This window comes from Hyperoodon ampullatus, assembly GCF_949752795.1.
Source record: "Hyperoodon ampullatus genome assembly, chromosome: 4".
In the NCBI taxonomy this organism is placed as follows: Eukaryota; Metazoa; Chordata; class Mammalia; order Artiodactyla; family Ziphiidae; genus Hyperoodon; species Hyperoodon ampullatus.
In genome coordinates, this window is record NC_136917.1 from 98,857,446 (window position 1) to 98,880,278 (window position 22,833).

The 22,833-nt window shown below is 40.6% G+C and overlaps 2 protein-coding genes across 2 annotated transcripts in view; one reads left to right on the plus strand and one right to left on the minus strand.

The window, feature by feature from the left end:
• Positions 1–2,368: 2,368 nt before the first annotated feature.
• RFESD (Rieske Fe-S domain containing) lies at positions 2,369–4,982 on the minus strand (the record flags this gene model as incomplete). The annotated part of the gene is made up of 3 exons (XM_079702678.1): positions 4,807–4,982; positions 4,663–4,697; positions 2,369–2,632 (listed from the first exon to the last, which is right to left on the minus strand). Exons 1-3 carry the CDS (start codon positions 4,979–4,981, stop codon positions 2,369–2,371), a joined length of 474 nt encoding a protein of 157 aa, XP_079558804.1. The 5' UTR covers position 4,982.
• A 28-nt stretch (positions 4,983–5,010) lies between these two features.
• SKIC3 (SKI3 subunit of superkiller complex) overlaps positions 5,011–22,833 on the plus strand; it is a 163,880-nt gene continuing 146,057 nt past the window's right edge. The window contains exon 1 of the mRNA XM_079702676.1: positions 5,011–5,119. The gene's annotated coding sequence lies outside the window, so the exon portion shown is untranslated. The remainder of the gene's footprint in view (positions 5,120–22,833) is intronic.

The window sequence follows — 22,833 nt, forward strand, 5'->3', positions numbered from 1 at the left end:
AGGAAACTAGTTTTCATATTCTGACTGCTCTGCTTTGAAAAAAAAATAAAATGAATTGATATAGTATATATGACTATGGATATTTTTTAATGAACCAGAAAATTGGTGGGTTAGACTCTATGCTATGGTTTATAATATGGGCATGTTTATAATACATTTATGTTTTTATTAAAGACTCATTTAGAGTATCTCTACAGTTACTTATCTGGGAGGGAAAAAACCCTCCCTGTTAAAATGCTACATATCTTTTTCAGAGATAATAAAAGGATATATATATTTTCTATCTATAGGCTGTATAGTTTCAGTCTGCCTATTATCAGTTATTTTAAAACTCATCTGTAAAGTTATGAAGAACGTGTAATTCATAGATGTAAATTTATAAAACAAAATATTGTTTACAAATCTGATGAGGTCTGTATATGAGAGCAGGACATGACATGACATTTTTAATTTCCACATCTAGAGGAACAAATTAAGAACCAGAAGCCAAGTCCATATTACTCATTGTTGCCACTGGATCCTGAGAAAAAATGCTTGTGATTGGCCCTGCAAACCAGAGTCATGGTTTTGCCTGCAGGAGGTACTTTGGTTTCCTCCATGCGTTTTAAATTCTGGACACATGTTAAGTCACTGGAGGATTAGCACCTGATATAATAGGCTGGGATGTACCCATCCCAGAGATGGTACATTTCCTGTACCTGATGAGTAGCTGCTGCCAAAAATAGTATTTATAAAAAGCCCAGCCCTGGCTCATTAGTAGTCTAGTGAATAGCAAGTGTTGGAATATGGGTAGCGTGTAGCAATACATCAGAAAAAAAATGTAATAATATGTAGCAAAGGGCTCTGTTAGCACAGTCTTTTTTTTTTTTTTTTTTTTTTTTTTGCAGTACGCGGGCCTCTCACTGTTGTGGCCTCTCCCGCTGCGGAGCACAGGCGCCGGATATGCAGGCTCAGTGGCCACGGCTCACGGGCCCAGCCGCTCTGCGGCATGTGGGATCTTCCCGGACCGGGGCACGAACCCGTGTCCCCTGCATCAGCAGGCGGACTCTCAACCACTGCGCCACCAGGGAAGCCCCAGCACAGTCTTAATGATACATACTTTATTCACTTATTTTAACAATAACCGAGGGAAAGGATGCAGGTGGGCCTCTTAGAATATTAAGCCTTAATTCAGTCCTATGTCACTAAGAAGATTACTGTGGTTTGAAACTAAGTTCCAATTTTGACAAACAGCTTTTCTCACTCTGAATTAATAATCTGTTCATCCTAGTTCCTTCTGGTCCCACCTACTCTTATATTCTACTATGTGCTGCTGAGTTTTAGATGATCAGTACCCAGGGTTTTATAGTACAGTGTGGGCACGACGCAACCAGAAGAGCGTTGGCCATAAATAACTGGCATAGAAAAAGCAGGGTGAATCAACTTAATATCAACCCTGCCTATGAACTCAGAAGACGCTGAGAAACAACACCCTATATCTCTTCTCTCTATAACATTTACATGAAACACTTAGGTGTACATACATGCACAAAATTCTATAAAAATAAAATTAAAAAAAACTTTATTTGAAAATTTCATATAGGCATTCAAAGTACTTTAGCTTGCTGAAACTTTCACATCTCTTATGGCTGGGGAGCAGCTGTATCTTCCTTACTTTGAAACTGTCTGCCTTGACTGGAGAGAAACGGAGCCAAAGTTTACTTGGTTTTGATGTCAGGCAAATTAAGTTTCTTGTTTTTAAATTCAGCATGTAAACTGATCCCATTTTGGGAGGTATTTTTTAAGTGTAAATGGTCTGCTATATATTTGGAAAAACTGAACAGTTAAAATTTAAGCATTTCAGTGTGTTTAAATTTTACCTAAAAAAAATTATAAGGATCAGTAGGGGAGGTGGTGAATACATGCATCAATGAAACAAGAATGGAAGAATGCTGATAATTGTTAAGGTGGGTGGTGGAGGTTTATTATTCTGTTTACTTTGTATACATTAAAATTTTCCATGATAAAGTCTGCTATATCAAGTAGGGATTTTCCCCCTAAATTTTTCTTAGTAGATCTAATTTTTTTAACCTTTCTTCACTTTGATTATTCTAAATTATTTTCATCCTTCTTAAAATGCATATTCTAAACCTATAACCTTCAGGTTCCAATCAATCCAGAGGATTGGCTGAAATGTATTCTATAGATCCTGATGATGATCCTTACATCACACTAAGTACATGTGCTTTGAACCTTTCATTTATATGATTGTTAAAGATAATAAATGTGCCTATTTTGGAAAACGTTAATCATCTTTGGTATTGAAGCAAGGTTATTCTAAAAATACTTTCAAAACATACACAACATTTTTCATTGGCATAAAATTTTATCAGGAAGAACTCTGAATTACTTTGAAGATTCCAGTGGCATAAAAATCAGAGTCACACTTAAAAGGCTCATTAGAAAGAGTCACATAAATATTCCCATTGTCCACTGTCACTGTGTGAATCCTTTGCTTTATTCCTTTGGAGCACCACTTGGGTTTTGCTGATGGATCTTTAGGGTTTATAGACTGATACAGTCCTTCTCCTGTGGCCAAAGTAATTTTGTATTTATGCCAGGGGCAAACTATACATGATCGTCCATCAAATTCCTGGGGAAAGAAATAATTGATTTTATAATATGACATTTCCAATGTTGACAATAAACCTCAGGCTCAGAACAGAATCTATTGCAGAAGAACCAGGTTAAAAAACAGGCCTCTCTTTTTCCCTGCCATTTACAAATTATTCAGCATAAGGCAGAATCTAATCTTAGCAGTCATCAAGTTCCTTTTGCAGTTGATAAGAAACCCAGTTTGTTAGAGCTCTATCAGAAGATAACTAGCTCAGGCAACTACACCATGTGACTGCAGTGTGTTGTTATCTGTTAGATATTAATGTCACTTTCTTGACAGAAATGGGGAAAGGGCTTCAAGTGCTTCCAAACGAGTTTTCACTAGCTGGTGGAAGAATGGTAAGCTTCAGATATAATTTCAAGAGAGGTTACTAAAGGCATAAGTACATATGTTAACTGAAGAGCAATTTATGATCCAAAGTAGTTAATTCCCAACTTTTAACTGTCTTAAAGCAGTGCTTCTAAAATTTTAAAAAGCATGGGAATCACCTGGATCTTGTTTAAAGGCAGCTCTTGTTTAAGTTCCGTAGTCCAAGAGCAGGGCACAATATTCTGCATTTTTAAGACACTCCCAGGTGTCACCAGTGTTGCTGGTCTATGGACCACACTTTGAGTAGCAAGGTCTTACAGCTCTCATTATGGTCTGAAACTGAGGGAAATTCTTCCACGCTATCATCCAGATGCTTACATTTTATCTCTACACCAGAAGTGCACAAATGCTGTTTTGTACCACCCTCCCCTGCCAGAACCGTCAGCAAACAACAGTTTCATAATTCATAAATTCATTCATAATTTAAACACACATGTTTTAACATGAGGACAGGTGTGGAACTAGGTAGATATGAAGTGTAGAGAGAGTGGAACACTAAATTTAAGCATGTACTTTGTACCAGTCAGAGAGATAGAGATAGTGAGGGGAGAGGGAGAAGGGGAGAGAGAAAAATTTCATGAAGTAGAAAACAAGAAATTAGGCAGCTGGTTTGAGAATGCAAGGAAGTAAGACAGTGCCCCCATTCCTTCCTCAGTTAAGCCTTCACAGTGTTACTTCTTTCTTAAAATATATATTTTTATATCTTTATTAAATCTTAAAAGTAATATATACACATTGGAAAAATTCAAACTATGTAGAAGTATATAAAGTAAAAAGTGAATGTTATTTTTTATTTTTAAAAAATGGGATCTCATTAGACCTATTATTCTATGACTTGCTTTTTTCACTCAAAATATATTGACAACCCATGCCTCATTAATTTAATGGTTGTATACTATTCCATAGCATGGCTATTCATAATTTAAACTATTTCCTATTGTTAAAACATTTAGATTTCCTTCAACTTTTCGCTACACTGAACCTCTCCTATATGTGTGTGTGTGTGTGTGTGTGTGTGTGTACTTTAGTATATATACTTTAGTATATATATATACTTCAGTATATATATACTTTAATATATATATACTTTAGTGTATATATATATATATATATATATATATAGGTAGGTGTATATATACTTAAACATTTGTGCAATAATATGCAGGGTAGATCTCTTGGAGTATATCTGCTAGGTCAGAAGACAGGCATATTTTTCATATTTACCTGTAAAATGGTTTTCTTTACATTGTAGTGCTGTGAATTCCTAGAATATTGGTAATTGTACTCAAAGCATTAAAATATAGTTCAAGGGCTTCCCTGGTGGGCAGTGGTTGAGAGTCCGCCTGCTGATGCAGGGGACACGGGTTCGTGCCCCGGTCCGGGAAGATCCCACATGCCGTGGAGTGGCTGGGCCCGTGAGCCATGGCCGCTGAGCCTGCGCATCCAGAGTCTGTGCTCCGCAACGGGAGAGGCCACAACAGTAAGAGGCCCACGTACGGGGGAAAAAAAAAAAAAATATATATATATATATAGTTCAAACCCAGATATAAATTATTTTTGAATAGAGACTGTAAATATAGTAAGAATATAAATAGGAAACATCTGAGTTTGTTGAGAATAGATTTAATTTTACATACCTCTATTTCTCCTAAATGTAAAGGTCCTCCTGAGTCTGCAAAGGAATTGAATATTACATCTAGTCACTAAAAAAAAAATGAAATTTTGAAGTTTCGTGGATAGTAAACAAATACAAGGTTGACAAATGAAAAATAAAATCTTACGGTAACAGCGAATATCCATAGCATGATATTCTCCTCTGTGGTAGAAAATGACTACTTCTCTTTCATGGACAACAGCTGTCATTCTTTCAGATTTTTTAATATCTTCTTCTCTGCCAACACAGACAGAAGAATATTTCTTCGTTTCAGGATCTTGCTCAGAGCCATCAGGATCCATGCTGGTTGAACAACAACAAACCACAAACAAAAAAAGAAAGAGAAAAAATTACAGGTGGTCTTCACTAGTTCCACTACACTTGTCTCACAGAGATAATCGTATCTTAAGAGAAGACTTATTTCTCTGAGACTGATGGAGGTACTTTTTTGTAGCTATATAAAATAAAAAATAAATACTGGATTATAGTTAGTCATGATTGTCAGCTAGAGCTCTTAAAACTTGCCAAAATTAGGGAGGACTGCCTACTTTGAGGCTGGACTAGTACTTGATTCACTTCATTGCATTAGACAGATATTTCAGAACAGATATTTAAGATACAGACACTAAAGTATCACTATCCTTTTATTCCCTCTCAAATTCAGTGGTAAACAACATCTGCGTACCATCCATGTTGTTTTCAGCTTCTGCTGAAGGTAGGATTTTTCAATAGTCTGAATAGTCTTGGACCCCTTGGTTGACGTGGCTCACTTGGTTTTGCCTGGAGTGGGCAGCCAGCTCTTATAGATCCACCAGGTAACTGTGTTCTAGTGGAAGGGGGTAAGTGTGAATGGATGTCTTCCATTTTCTTAACTCACACAGAAAATGCCATTACTTTCTTCTGTCTTATTTGGGCATTCAAAAAGATGACTTTCTCCTCAATTAATTTATAGAAGTATATAAATTTTAGAGAATTGTAGGTATTCTAAATATATTTTTTTCTTAGCACAGATATTCAGCCTATTTCTTTGAAAGCAACCCTTTCAAAGAGACTTCTGTGTACTTTAAGAACATAGCCATAGTCTGTTAATTCCATAAGAAAGAAACATCAAGATATATCATTGTCAGGCATTTAAGGCCCCATGTAGAGGATTTTCCCAAGGGCCTCCCATATGAGGGTATTTAAGTTTTTTTCCTGTGATAGTTTTGGAATAAAACTATATATCCTGTTTTGCCAAGAATTTCTATATTTGTTCTTTCTCCACTTCTAATTCGAAATCTGTCCTATTATTCCTATCCTCTTTTCATTAGGGTTGCTATCCCAAAGTTTCTGGAAACATTCCTGCTTTTTCTCCCTATCTCAGGAGAGAGATTGTGGTGGTCCATAACTTTCAAAAAGTGTAAAGAACCATGTATTTTAGGATTGACAAAGAGCTTTCTCTCCTAGGCAAGAGTATATTTTGAATCTTCGCATGTAATGCAATAAAAATCACAAGACAAAAATTGAGGCCACTCAAAGGGTTGTGCTTTTTCCTTTATCTCCTAATAATTGGAGCAAGGGTTAACAATGCAAACTTCAGTGTACAAATTTGACATCTCTGTTATTTCCTAAACCTGATTTGTGTAATGCTTTCCTTTATACATTGAATTTAAAGCTCCTTCCTCTCCCCTGTAAGAAAATTGAGTGAGGCACAAGAGGCTGGGCTCATGAACTAAAGTGGAGGAGCAACAGAAAAGAAATAAAGGATAGCTCCCAGGTTTTAGGTTTGTGCAACTACATGGTTTGTGACTGTGATTGGGAAGACTGAGAAAGGAATGATATTTTGCAGGAATGGAAGAATCAGGAACTAGTTACATTTTGCACAGAGTGAGTTTGAGGTACTTAAAAGACATCCAGGGAGATATCAAGTCGAAAGTCAGATATATGAGACTAGCATTGAGAATCACTAAAGATATAAATTTGGGAATTTTCAAATTACAGAATTCAACAGAATCACTTGGAGTGGGAGTATCAATAGGGAATAAGCTCTAATACAATTCTTGAAGTACATCCAACATACAGATTTTCTGGGTTAGCCATGGCTGACCAGAGGCTGGATTACAACATCTCTAAATGGTTATCTGATTTTACTTGATTTTGGCAGGTACCCAAAGTTCACAAATTACTCAGGTGGTAACATTTACTCCACACTGTTGGATGTTCAGCCTTTATCACATTTTGTGACAGAACAGACAGAGGGGCAACAATGATAAGAAAAATGGGAACAGACAGATGAACTGAAAAGAGGAGAGGGGGAAATTGGCTAAAGAAAAAGAAAAATATGGACTATGAAACACATATAACTGACAAAGGACTAAGATTCAGAATATATGAAGAACTCCTATAAACAAGTGAGAAAATGCCAAATAGCCTTAAAAAATAGGCAAAAGACATGAAAAAATATTTCACAGATGAGGAAATTTGAATGGCTAGTAATCACATGTAAAGATGCTCATCAACCTCATTAGTAGGAAAATGCAAAAGAAATGTAAAGCAAAATCAAAATAGGATACTATTTTCTATCCAACAGACTGGCAAAAATATATAACAAATATTGGTGAGGATATGGAGCAACTGATATAGTGATGACATAAATTAGAGTTACGACAGTCTGGCGTTACCTAGTAAAGCTGAACATATTCATGACCCAGTAATCCCACTTCAGGTATATTCCAGAGAAGTGTGCACAGGTACACCAGGAGACATGCACAAGAATGGTTATAACAGCAAAAGACAGAAAACAACTCAAAATCCATCAACAGTAGAATGGATAATTTTTATACTCATTCAGTGCAATGCTGTTTAGCAGTGAAAAATGTATGGCTACATCAGGTTGGATTAATTTCAAAAATGTAACTTTAAATGAAAAAAATTTTAAGAATTCAGAGTATGCTTCCATTTTTATCAAATGGAAAATGGGGCAAAACTAAATATATTATTCATGGATAAATGTATATAGGGAAAACTTACAAAGAAAAGCAAGGGGATAATAAACACAAATTTTCTTAAATGTCAATATATTACATTTAGTCTTATATTTAAAATTACTTTTTTTCAATATTTGTATCCTACTTTATATTTATGCAGCAAATGATCCAAAATCCATGAAAAGGGATAAAATGGTACTTTCTATCCTCAGATAATGTGCCTGTACATAGATCATGAATGGACTATTTGAAAGTTTTGTACAGCTTATTTCAAGACTTGCCACTACAGGAGGAAATAAATGAATAGTTCTCTTACTTTTTTTTCCAGGCAAAAACTGGAAAAGAAATACTAGTATCAAGCCAGTAACAAAACACGAGATGTGGAGTAGCATCAGAAGTTAATTAATTAAGTTCTACCCAACTCCCAAATATATGAGAACCAAACATTATCCTTCCTCGTTTAAGTCTCTTAGAACATAAAGCCTTTGCAGGGTGTTCCCCCAACCGAGGAAAACTGTAGGCAACTTTGCAGGGGCTGATAAGAAATGAGCAGAGAAAGCTGGGGCTAAACGATAAAGATTTCAGAGAAATATGATTAGTTTTGCATTTTGCTTAGGAAAGTATTATCTCATCCTTCAAATAATTGTTCCCTCTAAGCATCATAGGTGGTTCTATTTATTTATGATATCTGGTGACTATTTATAATTAACACCCATATGATTCTTAATTAAATATTGTGAGTATCACAGTCCATTCATACAACAATACGAGTCAGTGTGTTCACCTTAATTACTGTTACTTTGATGCACTATTCATATGCTCCCACACATTTCCTCTGTTTTGAGTCAACTTTAAGTAGAATCTTTTTTTTAAATTAATTAATTAATTAATTAATTTATTTATTTATGGCTGTGTTGGGTCTTTGTTGCTGCGCGCGGGCTTTCTCTAGTTACGGCGAGCAGGGGCCACTCTTTGTTGCGGTGCATGGGCTTCTCATTGCTGTGGCTTCTTGTGTGGAGCACGGGCTCTAGGCACACGGGCTTCACTAGCTGTGATGCACGGGCTCAGGAGTTGTGGCTCGCAGGCTCTAGAGCGCAGGCTCAGTAGCTGTGGCACACGGGCTTAGTTGCTCTGCAGCATGTGGGATGTTCCTGGACCAGGGCTTGAACCCATGTCCCCTACATTGGCAGACGGATTCTTAACCATTGCACCATCAGGGAAGTCCCTAAGATAGTAGAATCTTAACAGAATAAAAAGAAAGTGAAAAATTAAACGGCTTACCCAGTATGGGAGCCAGATTAAGAAAACTGCCTTCTAAAATGTTGAGCCATTTTATTCCACAGTTCTCTTCAAGAAATATTTTTTGGTCTGTGCCTAAAATTAGGTTTCTAAAAGTGCTATCACCACATAAAATTACAAATTATCTAAATGGATCCTCTGTCTCTATTAGATACCTTTCCAGCATAGGGAATCTATTCAGGTTGAATTTTTAAAAAGCATAACAAGTTTCTAGAAGGCAGTGGGACAAAAGAAACATGAAATTAAAGGAATTTGTTATTCTTCTTGAGCACAAAAGCACAAAGTTGCTTTTACTGAGTCTGGGGACTTGGCTTACACGTTATCAGAATGCATAGCTCCAGGGTGACACCCTTGCTTTTAGGTTCAGAGAAGAGAAATGCCTTAGTTTTATATTGCTTTGGATGGCAGAATAATAACAGATAAAACTAGCTATCCTTCAGTGAGTGCCAAGTGCTTGGACTCTTTGCATATATGAATTCATTAATTCTCAGAAAAATGCCTATCTTCCAGATGAGGAAACTAAGGGTAAAGGACCTTCTTTAACAAAAGCTTGCCCAAACCCACAAAATAGCAGTGAAGATTCAAACCGAGATATTATGAGTCTAAACTTTGTGCACACTGATATATAAATCTTAACATTTTATCTAAGTAGTATCCACGGATTTATAAAAATAGGTGGCCTGCGGGTAAACTATCTTGAAGGTACAAAACCTTTTAGTAAAGATATGTGTGTATACACCATATATATATCCGAGGATGATGGCCCTGAATTTTTTTAAATTTAGTAACGCCAATGTTCAAGAGTCGTGTCAACAAATGTTTAAAACAGAATACTTCCCTAATAATTTAGTCAAGTTGCGCAGCCGCCCTGGACCTACTGTCATCTGTGATATTAGAGATCTTTGAGCACCAGGTGCGCTCACCTGGGTTTAAATCCCGGCTCTGCGTGACTTGGGAGAAGTCGCCTAATTTCGCTGCGCTGCAGGTGAGCAGCTGTAAGAAACCCCTGCACATAGGGCGGTGGTGAGGGATAAATGCCTCTCCATAGTCAAGTGTCTGGAGTAGGGCCGGAGCGTGGGAAACGCTGCGGTCACGATAGCGGCCATCTCTAAGGCCTGCCAGCTCTGACAGCTTATGAGCGAGGACTTCAAGCTGTGTTTAACGTTTGAGTAAAGACAGACTGCAGTTCTCAGACCGACCGGCGCTGAAAAACCGCAGAGACAGCCCGAGCGTGGCTGTCCAGATGTGGCTGATCGTTCCGCCTGCAGACTTCAGGAGACGGATAACTAGGACGGCTGGGGCTACAGAAACCCTGGAGCAGTTTTTACGCGTGAGAGCCCACAAATGCCAGGAAAGCTTGTTTAAAAAGGCCCACTGAGGCGGCAGGTCCAGGGTGCGGCCCAGACTCGACGGTGAACAAGCTCGGTGACCCCGCAGTGCACGGGCGGAAGCCTGCGCTGGGGGTTAACGGTTAAGGAACGCTCGATGCCGGCAGAGCTGCAGTGCTCAGAAGGGCCGGGAGCAAAGGCCACACAACACCCGCCCTCGCCTGCTCCAAATCGCCGCCGCCGCCGGAAGCCCGAGCCCTGGCCCGCCGTCCGGCCGGAAGCAGCCAGCCTCGTGAGCCCCGCCCGGCGTCCGGCCGCCCAACCCCGCGGCCAGAACGGAACTTACCTGCCTCAAGTTCCCTGCTCCACCTCCGCAAGACTCGGCTGCAGCGCCCCCGCGTGAGGCTACTGAGCCAGCCAGGGCTCCGGCCACCGCGTGGAGCTCCGCGGGGCGGGGCGGGACGAAGCTGCCCACGTGACCCGAGCGCGCGTGACCCCGCCCCCGGGACGGCATCTGGGGCTCAGCAGGCCGACGACCCCACCTGACAGCGGCCGCCAACAACCCGCGCTCCGCCGGCACCTCCGAACTGACAGTCTTAATCGTGTTTGACAAACGTAGGTGCCATCAGTTTATTTTTAAATGTTTGTTGAGCTCACCACGTTTATCCAGATTTTAAACTCACTCAGGGGTCTTATAGGAATTTAGCTTATAAAAATAGTTACCAAAGTTCGTCACGATGCATATAATCTATGTATAAAGATGTTTATTGCGAGGAAAGAGTAGTAGCTCAACTGGGCATCAACAGGGAAGTGGTTAAATAAAATACAGTGTAGATATGTGAATTACTTTGTAGCCACATACTCAAGAGCACATTGGAATGTGCTTTCTTTGGTGTAAATAAAAATTATTTCTCGAGATACAAATATGTAGATATATACATAAGCTTTAAAAAAAATTAAGAGTGGTTACTTGGGGGAGATGGGTTTCACTTTCATTTTTTGAACTTTGCAACTTTGTTTTTTCTCTTTATACTTCTCTGAGAAAAAAACAAAAACAAAACAAAACCCACACACCTCATGCTTGTGTTCAAAGTTGGAAGCTAGATGAGTCCCGTAGGTTTTTTTTTTTTTTTTTTTTTTTTTTTTGCGTTACGCGGGCCTCTCACCGCTGTGGCCTCTCCCGTCGCGGAGCACAGGCTCCGGACGCGCAGGCTCAGCGGCCACGGCTCACGGGCCCAGCCGCTCCGCGGCATGTGGGATCCTCCCGGACCAGGACGAAACCGTGTCCCCTGCATCGGCAGGCGGGCTCTCAACCACTGTGCCACCAGGGAAGCCCTCTTGTAGGTTTTTTAAGTTTCCTTGGCTATCTCCTAAGGCAGTGGTTCTTAACTTTGGTCACACTTTAGTCACCTGGGACTCGTGATGCCCAAACCAATGAAATCTCCACGGGTCATGGGAGGAGGGGGAATTGACATATTTTTTCTAACCTCCCAAGTGATTCCAGTGTGACCTTAAGGTTGAAACCCACAATCTATATTTAATATGCTGACATACTGATCTCAGGTCCTTGAGAGGCCTAAGGGCCCAGGGGCAGCTGAAGCCCCAGAGCCTTATTCATTTACCCCAGTATGCCATACAAATGCCATTTTTTCCTATGAGCCAAAACATGTAAAAGATTGAGAAGCTCAGAATAATGGATTTGTCTCCAGTGCTATTTCTATTCCTTTCAGTATAGTTTCAGGGTGACAGTAATATTTTATGGGATAATTTCCTTTTTTGACCATATGTTTCAATGAGCCAAGTACAAATTAACCATCTAGTTTTGTTGAATCGCTTTACCAAAGTGATAATAAAATATGTTTGGATTTATTATAATTTACATTATCTGTTAGCTGTCCCAAATTATTTTATTGGCACATGGAGCGTGTTAGCAATCCTCGGCTTGTGTCATTGAAGGACTAAATAAGTTTGCCATTTTTAATGAAAAGTACTTCTTTTTTTCTTTGGCGTAATTCGGGCATTAAAATAAGACACATCTTAGATCCACTGACCTTTAAATATGATTTTGAATCAATCGGAGACCTCAGTAGATAAGCACTCTTAGGTACACAAGAAGAATGAGAGAGAAATGCAAAACTTTCTTTTATCTCTACCTAAAGTATTAACATGGTTGGTCACATGAAAATATGAAATGCTTAGAAAGCTGTAGTGGGAGGCAGAATAAACTACCCCTCTCCACTTCTGAGACTCACATACACAAATGTATGTGCCTAGCCTAGCTGGCACAGGCATGTGAGTTAACAGCAGGAACCCGTAAAACCCATTTGAAAGTCATTACAGTTCAGAATAAAATTCATCATTCCTACTGTCATTTTCCTTTGCTTTCCTCCCTCCCTCCTTTCCTTCCTTCCTTCCTTTCTCCCTCTCTCCCTCCCTCTCCCCTTCCCTCCCCCCAACCCCTTTTTTTCTTTTCTTGGCAGTAGAAGAGTTCCAGCCAGTGTGAGCAACACTTCCACAAAGTTCTACCTGAGGACATTTGGGGGCAGTTTCTGCTTCTCTCCTTGGAACCAGTTTTTGTGTCAGTTCCTTCCATTTGTTCTTTCAGGCTTCCCTTTCCTACTAGTGACACCTAGTGGTAGCCCTGGCGGGAGTTTTGTTCCAGTCACCAAAAACAGCTTTCCCTCTATGATCTTGCCCCTCAATATCTTTGTCTATAAATAGTTTCAGATGTCCCTTCCCACCTTTGTGAGCCCCCTACTCTGCTCTTAGCAGCAAGCTGTTTCTAGGCGAGCTTTTCTGAGACCAAACGTTTCCTTCAGAGAGGTTCAAAAACTGCCTTCAGTCCTAAGCCAAAGTCCATCTTGTGAGCTAGTGAAAACCTTTGTATGTTGCTAGTTTCACTACAGGGAGTCTTGAAGAGTATCAGTTAATCTGGATTTCCTACTCCTTCAAACCAGAAAAGGGTGATAACATTGCCTGTTAACATTGCCATTGGGATTATGATCATGAGAAAGTGATTGTGGCTTTATATACCACCTATCTGCTTACAACTCGAAAATGAAAGTCTGAACAACATTCATTTGTGTGGATGCCTACGTAATATTCCCACCTGGATATTATGACAGAAACAGTGGTGTTCATCAAACATCCCGTCTACTACCCCACATTTCCCAGCCCCACCTATAGTCAGTTGAGGCTGTCACTCCCAGACTGAAGCATAGAAGGACAGATATGAGACCTCATCAGTTGTGTCTTTTTCTGTCACAGTTGACTTTCTAGGTGGTGGAGCCTCCATCAACACCCCCAACTCACCAACCTCTGTCAAGCCATAAAAGACATGTAACTAATGTGAGAAATAAACTTTTGTGGTGTCAAGCCACTGAAATTTTAAGGTTGTTTACAATTACAACAGCATAGTTTAACCTGATGTCTCATACACAGGTGTCTCCAATTTTATATGTTCAAAATTGAAATACTAAATTTCTCCCATAAACCTGTTCTTCCTTTGTCTTCTCCATCTCCATAAGTGACAACACTGTCTATTCACATGCTTAAGGTAAAAACCTAAATGCCATACTTGAGATCTTCCTTTTCTTCATTCTTCCTATGCAGAACAGTTAACACATCTGACCTGAGACTACTGTCCTTAAAAAGCTCTGGGGCTTCCCTGGTGGTGCAGTGGTTGAGAGTCCGCCTGCCGATGCAGGGGACATGGGTTCGTGCCCCAGTCTGGGAGGATCCCGCATGCTGCGGAGCGGCTGGACCCGTGAGCCATGGCCGCTGAGCCTGCACGTCCGGAGCCTGTGCTCCGCAACGGGAGAGGCCACAACAGTGAGAGGCCCACGTACCGCAAAAAAAAAAAAGGATATTCTTCTATAGAACCACAATACAACCCTCAAAATCAGGAAGTTAACACTGACATATTTCCACTATCTAATCCTCACACCTAGTTCAGAATCAAGTTGGCTTTAGTTGTCATATCTCTTTAGCTTCCTTGGCTGGGGCAGTTCCTTAGTCTCTCCTTAACATTCATAACACTGTCATTTATTTTGTGGAATATCTCTCAATTGAGGTTTGTCTGACATTTCCTCATGATTAGATTCAGGTCATGCATTTTTGGCAGGAACATCACAGAGACGACTCTGTGCCCCTGTAGGGTTGCCACTCCCTTCTCGCTCAGCACAAGCTAGACTCACTCCACCACCATGTTGACATCTACCCCACTCGTGCTTTCACCCCACTCTGAGCCACTGTGCGTCACCCCACTCCCCCAGCCAGCCAGCATGGGTCTCTGCTCTGTCCCACCTGCTGGCTTTAGGACTGAATTGTTCAGGAAGGAAAGAGAAGAGGGAAAAGAATAGTGGTCATATATTTTGTAAAATGTACAGAAGTGAGATGATTTAACTTAAATGGATTAAGGCCTTTGTCCCTTTTCCTTCTGTCACTCAGGCATTTTAGGAATTTGGCCAAGAGGTAGTTGAGTTGGAAATCGCGTTTAGTAGGATCATTTATATGATTTGCATCCAATTCTGTGTATAGTTATGTTTTTGCTGGCTGTCCTAGTGTAGAAATGGCTTCCAAAAATACTCCCACTGTCCACTGTAATGACTCTTCTCATTTGCTGACATGGAGGTGAGGGCTAGGGTTCTATTAAATGTGAGTATGTGCTGTGATGTCTGGCTCAGAAAGTATGGGAGTGCTGGAGGAAAAACAGAGTTTGAAATGGTAGAGCCAGAAACTGCTCTATGGAAAATTCTGTCATCAGATTTTTTGTAAAATTGTAAGCATAAGATTCTGTTCTCATAGACATAGTACACATGGGATATGCTCAATAATACAGCATTTAAACTATAAATCCACCATACACCTTTCTTGATGGGAATCATATGAAACAGAATTTATCAGGATTCCTATGAGTACACAAACCTGTACTAGGACTACAAGCTGTTTTATGCTTCTTGTAAATTAAAAATGTTTAATGCAAATCAAAACCACAATGAAATATTACCTCATTCCTGTCAGAATGGTTATCATCAAAAAGTCTACAAATAGCAGATGTTGGCGAGGATGTGGAGAAAAGGGAACCCTCTGGCACTGTTGGTGGGAATGTAAATTGGTGCAGCCACTACAGAGAATAGTATGGAGGTTCCTCAGAAAGCTAAACGTAGAATCACCATATGATCTAGCAATTCTACTCCTGGGTATATGTCTGAAGGAAAGGAAAAACTAATTTGAAAAGATACATGCATCCCAATGTTCATAGCAGTGTTATTTACAATAGGCAAAATATGGAAGCAACCTAAGTGTCCATTGACAGATGAATGGATAAAGAAGATGTGATACATATATGCAATGGAATATTACTCAGCCATAAAAAAGAATGAAATTCTGCCATTTGCAACAACATGGATGGACCTAGAGGGTATTATGCTTAGTGAAATAAAACAGGAAGACAAATACTGTTACCACTTATATGTGGAATCTAAAAAAATAAAATGAATGAATGTAACAAAACAGAAACAGACTCACAAATGTAGAGAAAAAACTAGTGGTTACTAGTGGGGAGGTGGAAGGGGAGAGAGCCAAGTTAGGGGTAGGGGATTAAAAAGCACAAACTACTATGTATAAAATAAATAAGCTACAAGAATATATTGTACAGCACAGGGAATACAGCCAATATTTTGTAATAACTTTAAATGGAATATAATCTATAAAAATTTTGAATCACTATGTTGTACACCTGAAACTTATATAATATTGTAAATCAACTATACTTCAACTAAAAAAATGTTTTTAAAGATTATTCTGTAAGAAAGATTGAGTTATCTTTTTTTTTTAATAGAAAATATTATCATGAAACGTGAAGCAGGACTTCCCTGGTGACACAGTGGTTAAGAATCCACCTGCCAATGCAGGGGACACAGGTTCAAGCCCTGGTCTGGGAAGATCCTACATGCCGCGGAGCAACTAAGCCCGTGCGCCACAACTACTGAGCCTGCGCTCTAGAGCCCGTGATCCACAACTACTGAGCCCACATGCCACAACTACTGAAGCCCACGCGCCTAGAGCCTGCACTCTGCAACAAGAGAAGCCACTGCAATGAGAAGCCCATGCACCGCAACAAAGAGTAGCCTGCACTTGCTGCAACTAGAGAAAGCCTATGCACAGCAATGAAGCTCAACACAGCCAAAAATAAAATAAATAAAAATAAATAAAAAGTATATATATAGTTATAAAAAAATCTATTCAAGTATATTGAGGACAAGAGGGAATTTTTGAATCTGGACTGGATATTAGTTGATATTAGGGAATTATTGTTAATTTTTTGATAATGCTTTTGTGGTTACGCAAGAATGTCTTAGGAGATGCACGCTCAAGTATTCAGAGGTGAGGTGTAATGATATCATGATATCTGCAACTAATTTTCAAGTTATTCAAAATCAACAACCAAAAATATGGATGAAAGCAAAGATGGCAGAATGTTAACAACTGTTGAATCTCAGTGCTGAATATGTGGGTGTTCTTTTGTATTATTCTTCAAGTTTTCTGTATATTTTATAATAAAAAGTAAAAAAAAAAATAGAGGGCAACCTATTTAACCTAGTGTTCCAAACATTTAACTATGAAACTCTTTTTTCCTTTAGAATATATTAATATGGAAGCATCTGCTGCTTCACAAAGTATACTTGGACATGCTGGCCTAGGGCAGGCTCTCAGTGGCTACATTTTAAAAATATACTGTAATGATAAATGCTCAGTGAAGAGTAAAAATCTTAAAGAAAAATTCAAAATATACTTAAAAAATTTCATCCAGCTGGCTGAGGAAATGTTCGCTATATCATTTACAATGGGACCATTCTAATGCTCTTAACAATGGTGTGGCTTTATTGGCCAGAGGAATGAAGGTCACAGCTTGCATTGTGATTCTTGAATGTCCAGTTTGAGTTACCCAAATCCTTTCTCTTAGAATAACCTCATGGATGATGGTACAGGCTGAATTTTCAATCATCTATATCCTTCTGTGCTTAAAGAATTAGATGAAGTGATAGATCATTTAGAGCACTTTAAGGAAGAGAAACAAATTTGCAAGCATAATTGACGATTCTTACTAGGGACGAAGTTATGAGACTTCATAGTTTCTTTTTTGTGTGTGTGTCTGTGGGATCTTCCCTGAACAGGGCTCGAACCCGTGTCTCCTGCACTGGCAGGCGGATTCTTAACCACTGGGCCACCAGGGAAGCCCCTATTTTTTATTTATTTATTTTTGGCTGCGTTGGGTCTTCGTTGCTGCGTGCGGGCTTTCTCTAGTTGAGGCAAGCGGGGGCTACTCTTCGTTGTGGTGAGTGGGCTTCTCATTGCGGTGGCTTCTCTTGCAGAGCACAGGCTCTAGGCATGTGGGCTTCAGTAGTTGTGGCATGTGGGCTCAGTAGTTGTGGCTCTCAGGCTTAGTTGCTCCGTGGCATGTGGGATCTTCTTGGACCAGGGATTGAACCCATGTCCCCTGCACTGGCAGGTGGATTCTTAACTACTGTGCCATGAGGGAAGTCCCCTCATAGTTTCTTGTGATGGCTAATTTTATATCAACTTGACTGGGCCATGGGCTGCCCAGATATCTGGTTAAACATTATTCCTGCCTGTGCCTGTGTGGGTGTTTCTGGATGAGATTAGCATTTGAATTGGTAGATTGAGTAAAGCAGATTGTCTTCCCTAACGTGAGTGGACATCATGCAATCCACTGAGGGCCTGAATAGAACAAAACAGTGGAGGAAGGGAGAATTCGGAGAATTCACTCTGTCTGCCTGAGTGCTCGGCTGGGACATCTGTCTTCTACTCTTCTTCTTCTTTTTTTTTTTTTTTTTGCGTGGTACGTGGGCCTCTCACTGTTGTGGCCTCTCCCGTTGCGGAGCACAGGCTCCAGACGTGCAGGCTCAGCGGCCATGGCTCACGGGACCAGCCGCTCTGCTGCATGTGGGAACTTCCCGGACCGGGACACGACCCCGTGTCCCCTGCATCGGCAGGCAGACTCTCAACCACTGCACTACCAGGGAAGCCCCGTCTTCTACTCTTGATCTTGAACTACACCACCAACTCTCCTGGGTCTCCAACCTGCAGACAGAAGATTGTAGGACTTCTCAGCTTCTGTAATCACTTGGGCCAGCCAGTTACTAATAATAAATCAATCTCCCTCCCTCTCTCTCTCTTTCTTTCTCTCTCTGTCTCTCTCTCTCTATATATATATATATATATGTACTGTTTCTCTGGAGAACCCAGAAGAATGCATTCCTTATATCCATTTGGATGCCTTTAGAGAAAACAGCAATTCAAAGTGATTAAACAAAAAGGAAATTTATTATTTCACATAACAAGATCTGAGGTTGGATGGCTCAAACTTTGGTTAATTCAGGTGCTCAGCTACATAATCAAAGACTTGGGTTTTTTACCTTTCCACTGTTCTAGGATTAAGGTGTTGGCCTTCTCTTAGGGTTATCTTCCCTCTCTGGTTACAAGATGGCTGTTAGAGCTTTAGGTCAAATCCATAAACTATAATATCCAGAGGAAGAGGAGGAATTGCCTCTACTGGTATTTACTATTTAAGGTTACAAAACCTTTTCCAGTAGCCTCCAGAAGGTCTTACCTCTAGTTTCATTGCCCCAAACCAGTCAACTAGCAGGAGGAATGGTATTACCATGGTTGTTTTGGATATATATCCCAGAGCGGGGGATAAGGTTATCTTCCTTGGTGGATGGTGTGGCAGTTTTAAAATATGACTGCAAATTCTTTGACACCTCTTCCCTTAGAGGGTAGGGTTTATGTTCTCTGCCTTTGAATCTGGACAGGTTTGGAACTGCTTCCACCAGTAGAAACAGAGGATATGCTTCTGTGAGACTTTTGAGGCAAGGCCATACAGAGCCATGTGGCTTGTTCACTCGAACACTTGCTCTTGGAAACTTGAGCTGCCTTAGGAGAAGTTTGACTACTCTATGGCTGTCATGCAGTGAGAAAGCCAAAGCCACATGGAGAGTGATATGTAGGCACTTTGGTTGATGTTCCTGTTGAGTCCAGCTTTGAATATCCCAGCCAAGGCATCAGACATATGAGTAAAGAAGAAGCTCCCAGGTGATTTCTAGCCCTCTGAACACAATCAAGATTCTTCTAGCAAGGCAAGAGAATAAGAAATGTTAATGTGGACAACCAGAGGGCCTGCCACATTTTGGATGCCTGCTTCTGTATTGATGTCCATGGACATGAGGTTTCTCTAACACACTCAACTTTTAGATTAAAATTTTTTTAAATAAGTATTTCCTGAGGTTAAGGACTTCCTTTGGGGACAATAAAAAATGCATCTCACAGGTATGATTTGGCTCAGACATCTTGGACCTCTGAGGAGTTTCATATTCTAGACTTGGCTCCAGCTAAATTCACACCAAGCTCCCCTGGAAACACAGAGGGCCTCTGGAACTGATGAGCAAGACCATCTCCTAGTCTAATTTAGTACAACCTCAAAATATTAGTTGAGGTAAAGACTAATCTACTGTAATAAACAGACTCCCAAAGTTCATGGCTTAAAGAAGACAGAAATGTATTTCTCTCACATAATCTTCTAAACAGTTTAGGCTGTCTGTGCTCCCACAGGATCCTGAAGGAACCTCTAGGATGTTGTCCTCATCTGCGTGGCTGAACCTGATCATTGTCCCATAATGTGACTGTCACATCGTGTCTTCCAGCCAATAGGAAGGGGAAAGAGAGCTCGGAGGAACCCAAGCCCTATGTCTTAAGGCCCAAGTCTGGAAGCCACACATGTCATGTTTGCTCACATTCCATCGCTGAGAACAGGTCACATAGCTGTAAACTAGCTGCAAGAGAGACTGGGAAATATAGTCTGTGGCAGGGCAGCCACATAAGAAGGGGAGAATGGATTTTGGTGAACAGTCTCCTCCATTCCTAGCAAGTGAGTTCTTTATTTGGATCGTTTGGAGGCTGAAATGATGAAACTCTCTGACATAATTAGGTACTGTTTTTCTAAAATGCATTTCACCCTTCTGGTAGCCATTTTTATCCAACATCCCCACTCTCCCACGCCTGTCCCCCACTTGTGTATGTCTAGGCTATGTCTCTAACAGACACGTAAGTCTGTAAAGCAAGACCTTTATCTGAGGCTCAGCTAAACTTCTTGGCTATTACCTGTTCAGATGATGAAAAAAACCCCAAAACAAACAAACAAAAAACCTCACAGCTCTGTCACTTACTAGCTGTTTGATCCTGGGCAAGTTATCCGTAGACCCAATTTCCTTATCTATAAACTGAAGGTGATTATGGTATATTCCTTTTAGTCATTATGAGGATTAAATGAATTAATGCTTGTAAAGAGCCAAACTTCATAGAAATTATTTAATAAATTTTAGCTGTTATTATTGTTATGGTTCCCATTATTTATCTTATGGGTATTTTGTAAGGCAGACAATAGTACCTTGCTTAATAAAACGATACCCAAAACTGCCAGGGTTTGGCCATAGAAGGAGATTTCACCTTGTGGAAATGGGATTAGAGTTGGGACTCTAATTCTATCCCCTGAGCTTGGGGTTCTCTCATTTCAAGTTAGCATGAGGCCTCATCATATTACATGGTAAGCAGTTAAATCTCCCAATTTGACATGTGGTTGGAGACTAGAACCCAGGTTTCTGATATCTGTGTCTTTTGACTCCCATTTTTAATGCTTCCAACACCACTTCACTACTACACCCATGATTTAGTTATCTGTTGCTGCAAAACAAACCACCCTAACGCTTAATGGCTATGGTTTGTTATTCCTCACAAGTCTGTGGGTTAGCATGGTAGTTCTTCCTTTGGTTTCCCCTGGGCTCACTCATGTGGGTGCATTTAGCTGGAGGGTCATCTGGGAACTGTGCCCAGATAGAATGGCTGAGTAGCTGGGCCTCTGCTTGGCTTTTTCATGGCATGGTCATCTCAGGGCAGCTTTTCTGAGAGGGCAGTCCCCATGCATAAATGCTTATCAAGACCCTGCTTGTGAGGGACTTCCCTGGTGGCACAGTGTTTAAGAATCCACCTGCCAGGGGCTTCCCTGGTGGTGCAGTGGTTGAGGGTCCGCCTGCTGATGCAGGGGACGCGGGTTCGTGCCCCGGCCCGGGAGGATCCCACATGCCGTGGAGCGTCTGGGCCCGTGAGCCATGGCCACTGAGCCTGCGCGTCCGGAGCCTGTGCTCCTCAACGGGAGAGGCCACAACAGTGAGAGGCCCACGTACAGCAAAAAAAAAAAAAAGAATCCACCTGCCAATGCAGGGGAAATGGGTTCAATCCCTGGTCCAGGAAGATCCCACATGCTGCGGAGCAACTAAGCCTGGGTGCCACAACTACTGAGCCTGTGCTTGAGAGCCCATGAACCACAAACTACTGATACTGAAGTCTGAGCGCTCTAGGGCCTGTGCTCCGCAACAAGAGAAGCCACTGCAATGAGAAGCCCGCGCACCGCAACGGAGAGTAGCCCCTGCTCGCCACAACTAGAGAAAGCCTGTGTGCAGCAACGAAGACCCAACGCAGCCAAAAAAAACCCCCAAAAACCAAAAAACCCTGCTTGTGAAAGATCTGCTGATGTTCATTGCCAAAGCAAGTCACATGGCCAAACCCAGACTCTGTGGGAAAAGATTACACAAGGGATGGATATCAAGAAGAGTGATTCACTGGGGGCCATTATATAGTAGTCTATCCCAGCACATTTTAGGGTTGTTACTTCCAGATCTGGCCATAGAAAATACAGTAATGGTTAGCCTAAGTTCCCACCCCAAAACCTAAACTTTAAATGTAATATATGTCTATGATAAGTGACATAGTACTTTGCACATGATAGATCTTTAATAAATAAATATTGAAATGAATGAATTAATAAGTCAATAATATTACCAATGGTAAGAATTTGCAAATAATGTCAAATAACAGTAATAATTACAGGTTGAGATTTCTCAACAAAGTCTTTACCACAAAAATTATAGTTTTTCATAGAGTATAAATTTTTAAAAAAAGAAGAGTTACATGTTTGATTTTCTTCCATCTGCCCCACTAAGCCCAATACAGTCCCTCAATACCTACTGGCTGAATGTTCCTATTTTTTTGATGAAGAACATGCAGTAAGCTAAAATGAGACACTTTTTCTTGCCAAACTTCTTCAATTAGAGGCTGTTTGCTGCTATAAATAACAGAAAATCCAGTTTAACTGCCTTAAGCAGTAAGAAAATATATCAGCTTATTTAACAGGACATCCAGTAGGTCGGCCTCAGTGGTGTTTAACGTTACAGCCCAGTGAGGTCATTAAGGATCTTAGTCCTTTTCATCTCTCCAGTGTGCGGTATCCAGTGTTGGCTTCATCTTGTGGCTGGTGCCCCTCATGGTGAGAGGTGGGCTGCCAGCAGCCAGCAGCACTACATGCTCCCTCATTTACCTTCGGTGGGAGAGAGATGGAGAGAGCATGCTGGCTCCCATGGCTCACTCAGAAGAGTTAAGGACTTCCTTCCTAGATGCCCCAATAACCCTACCCCCAATCTCATTGGT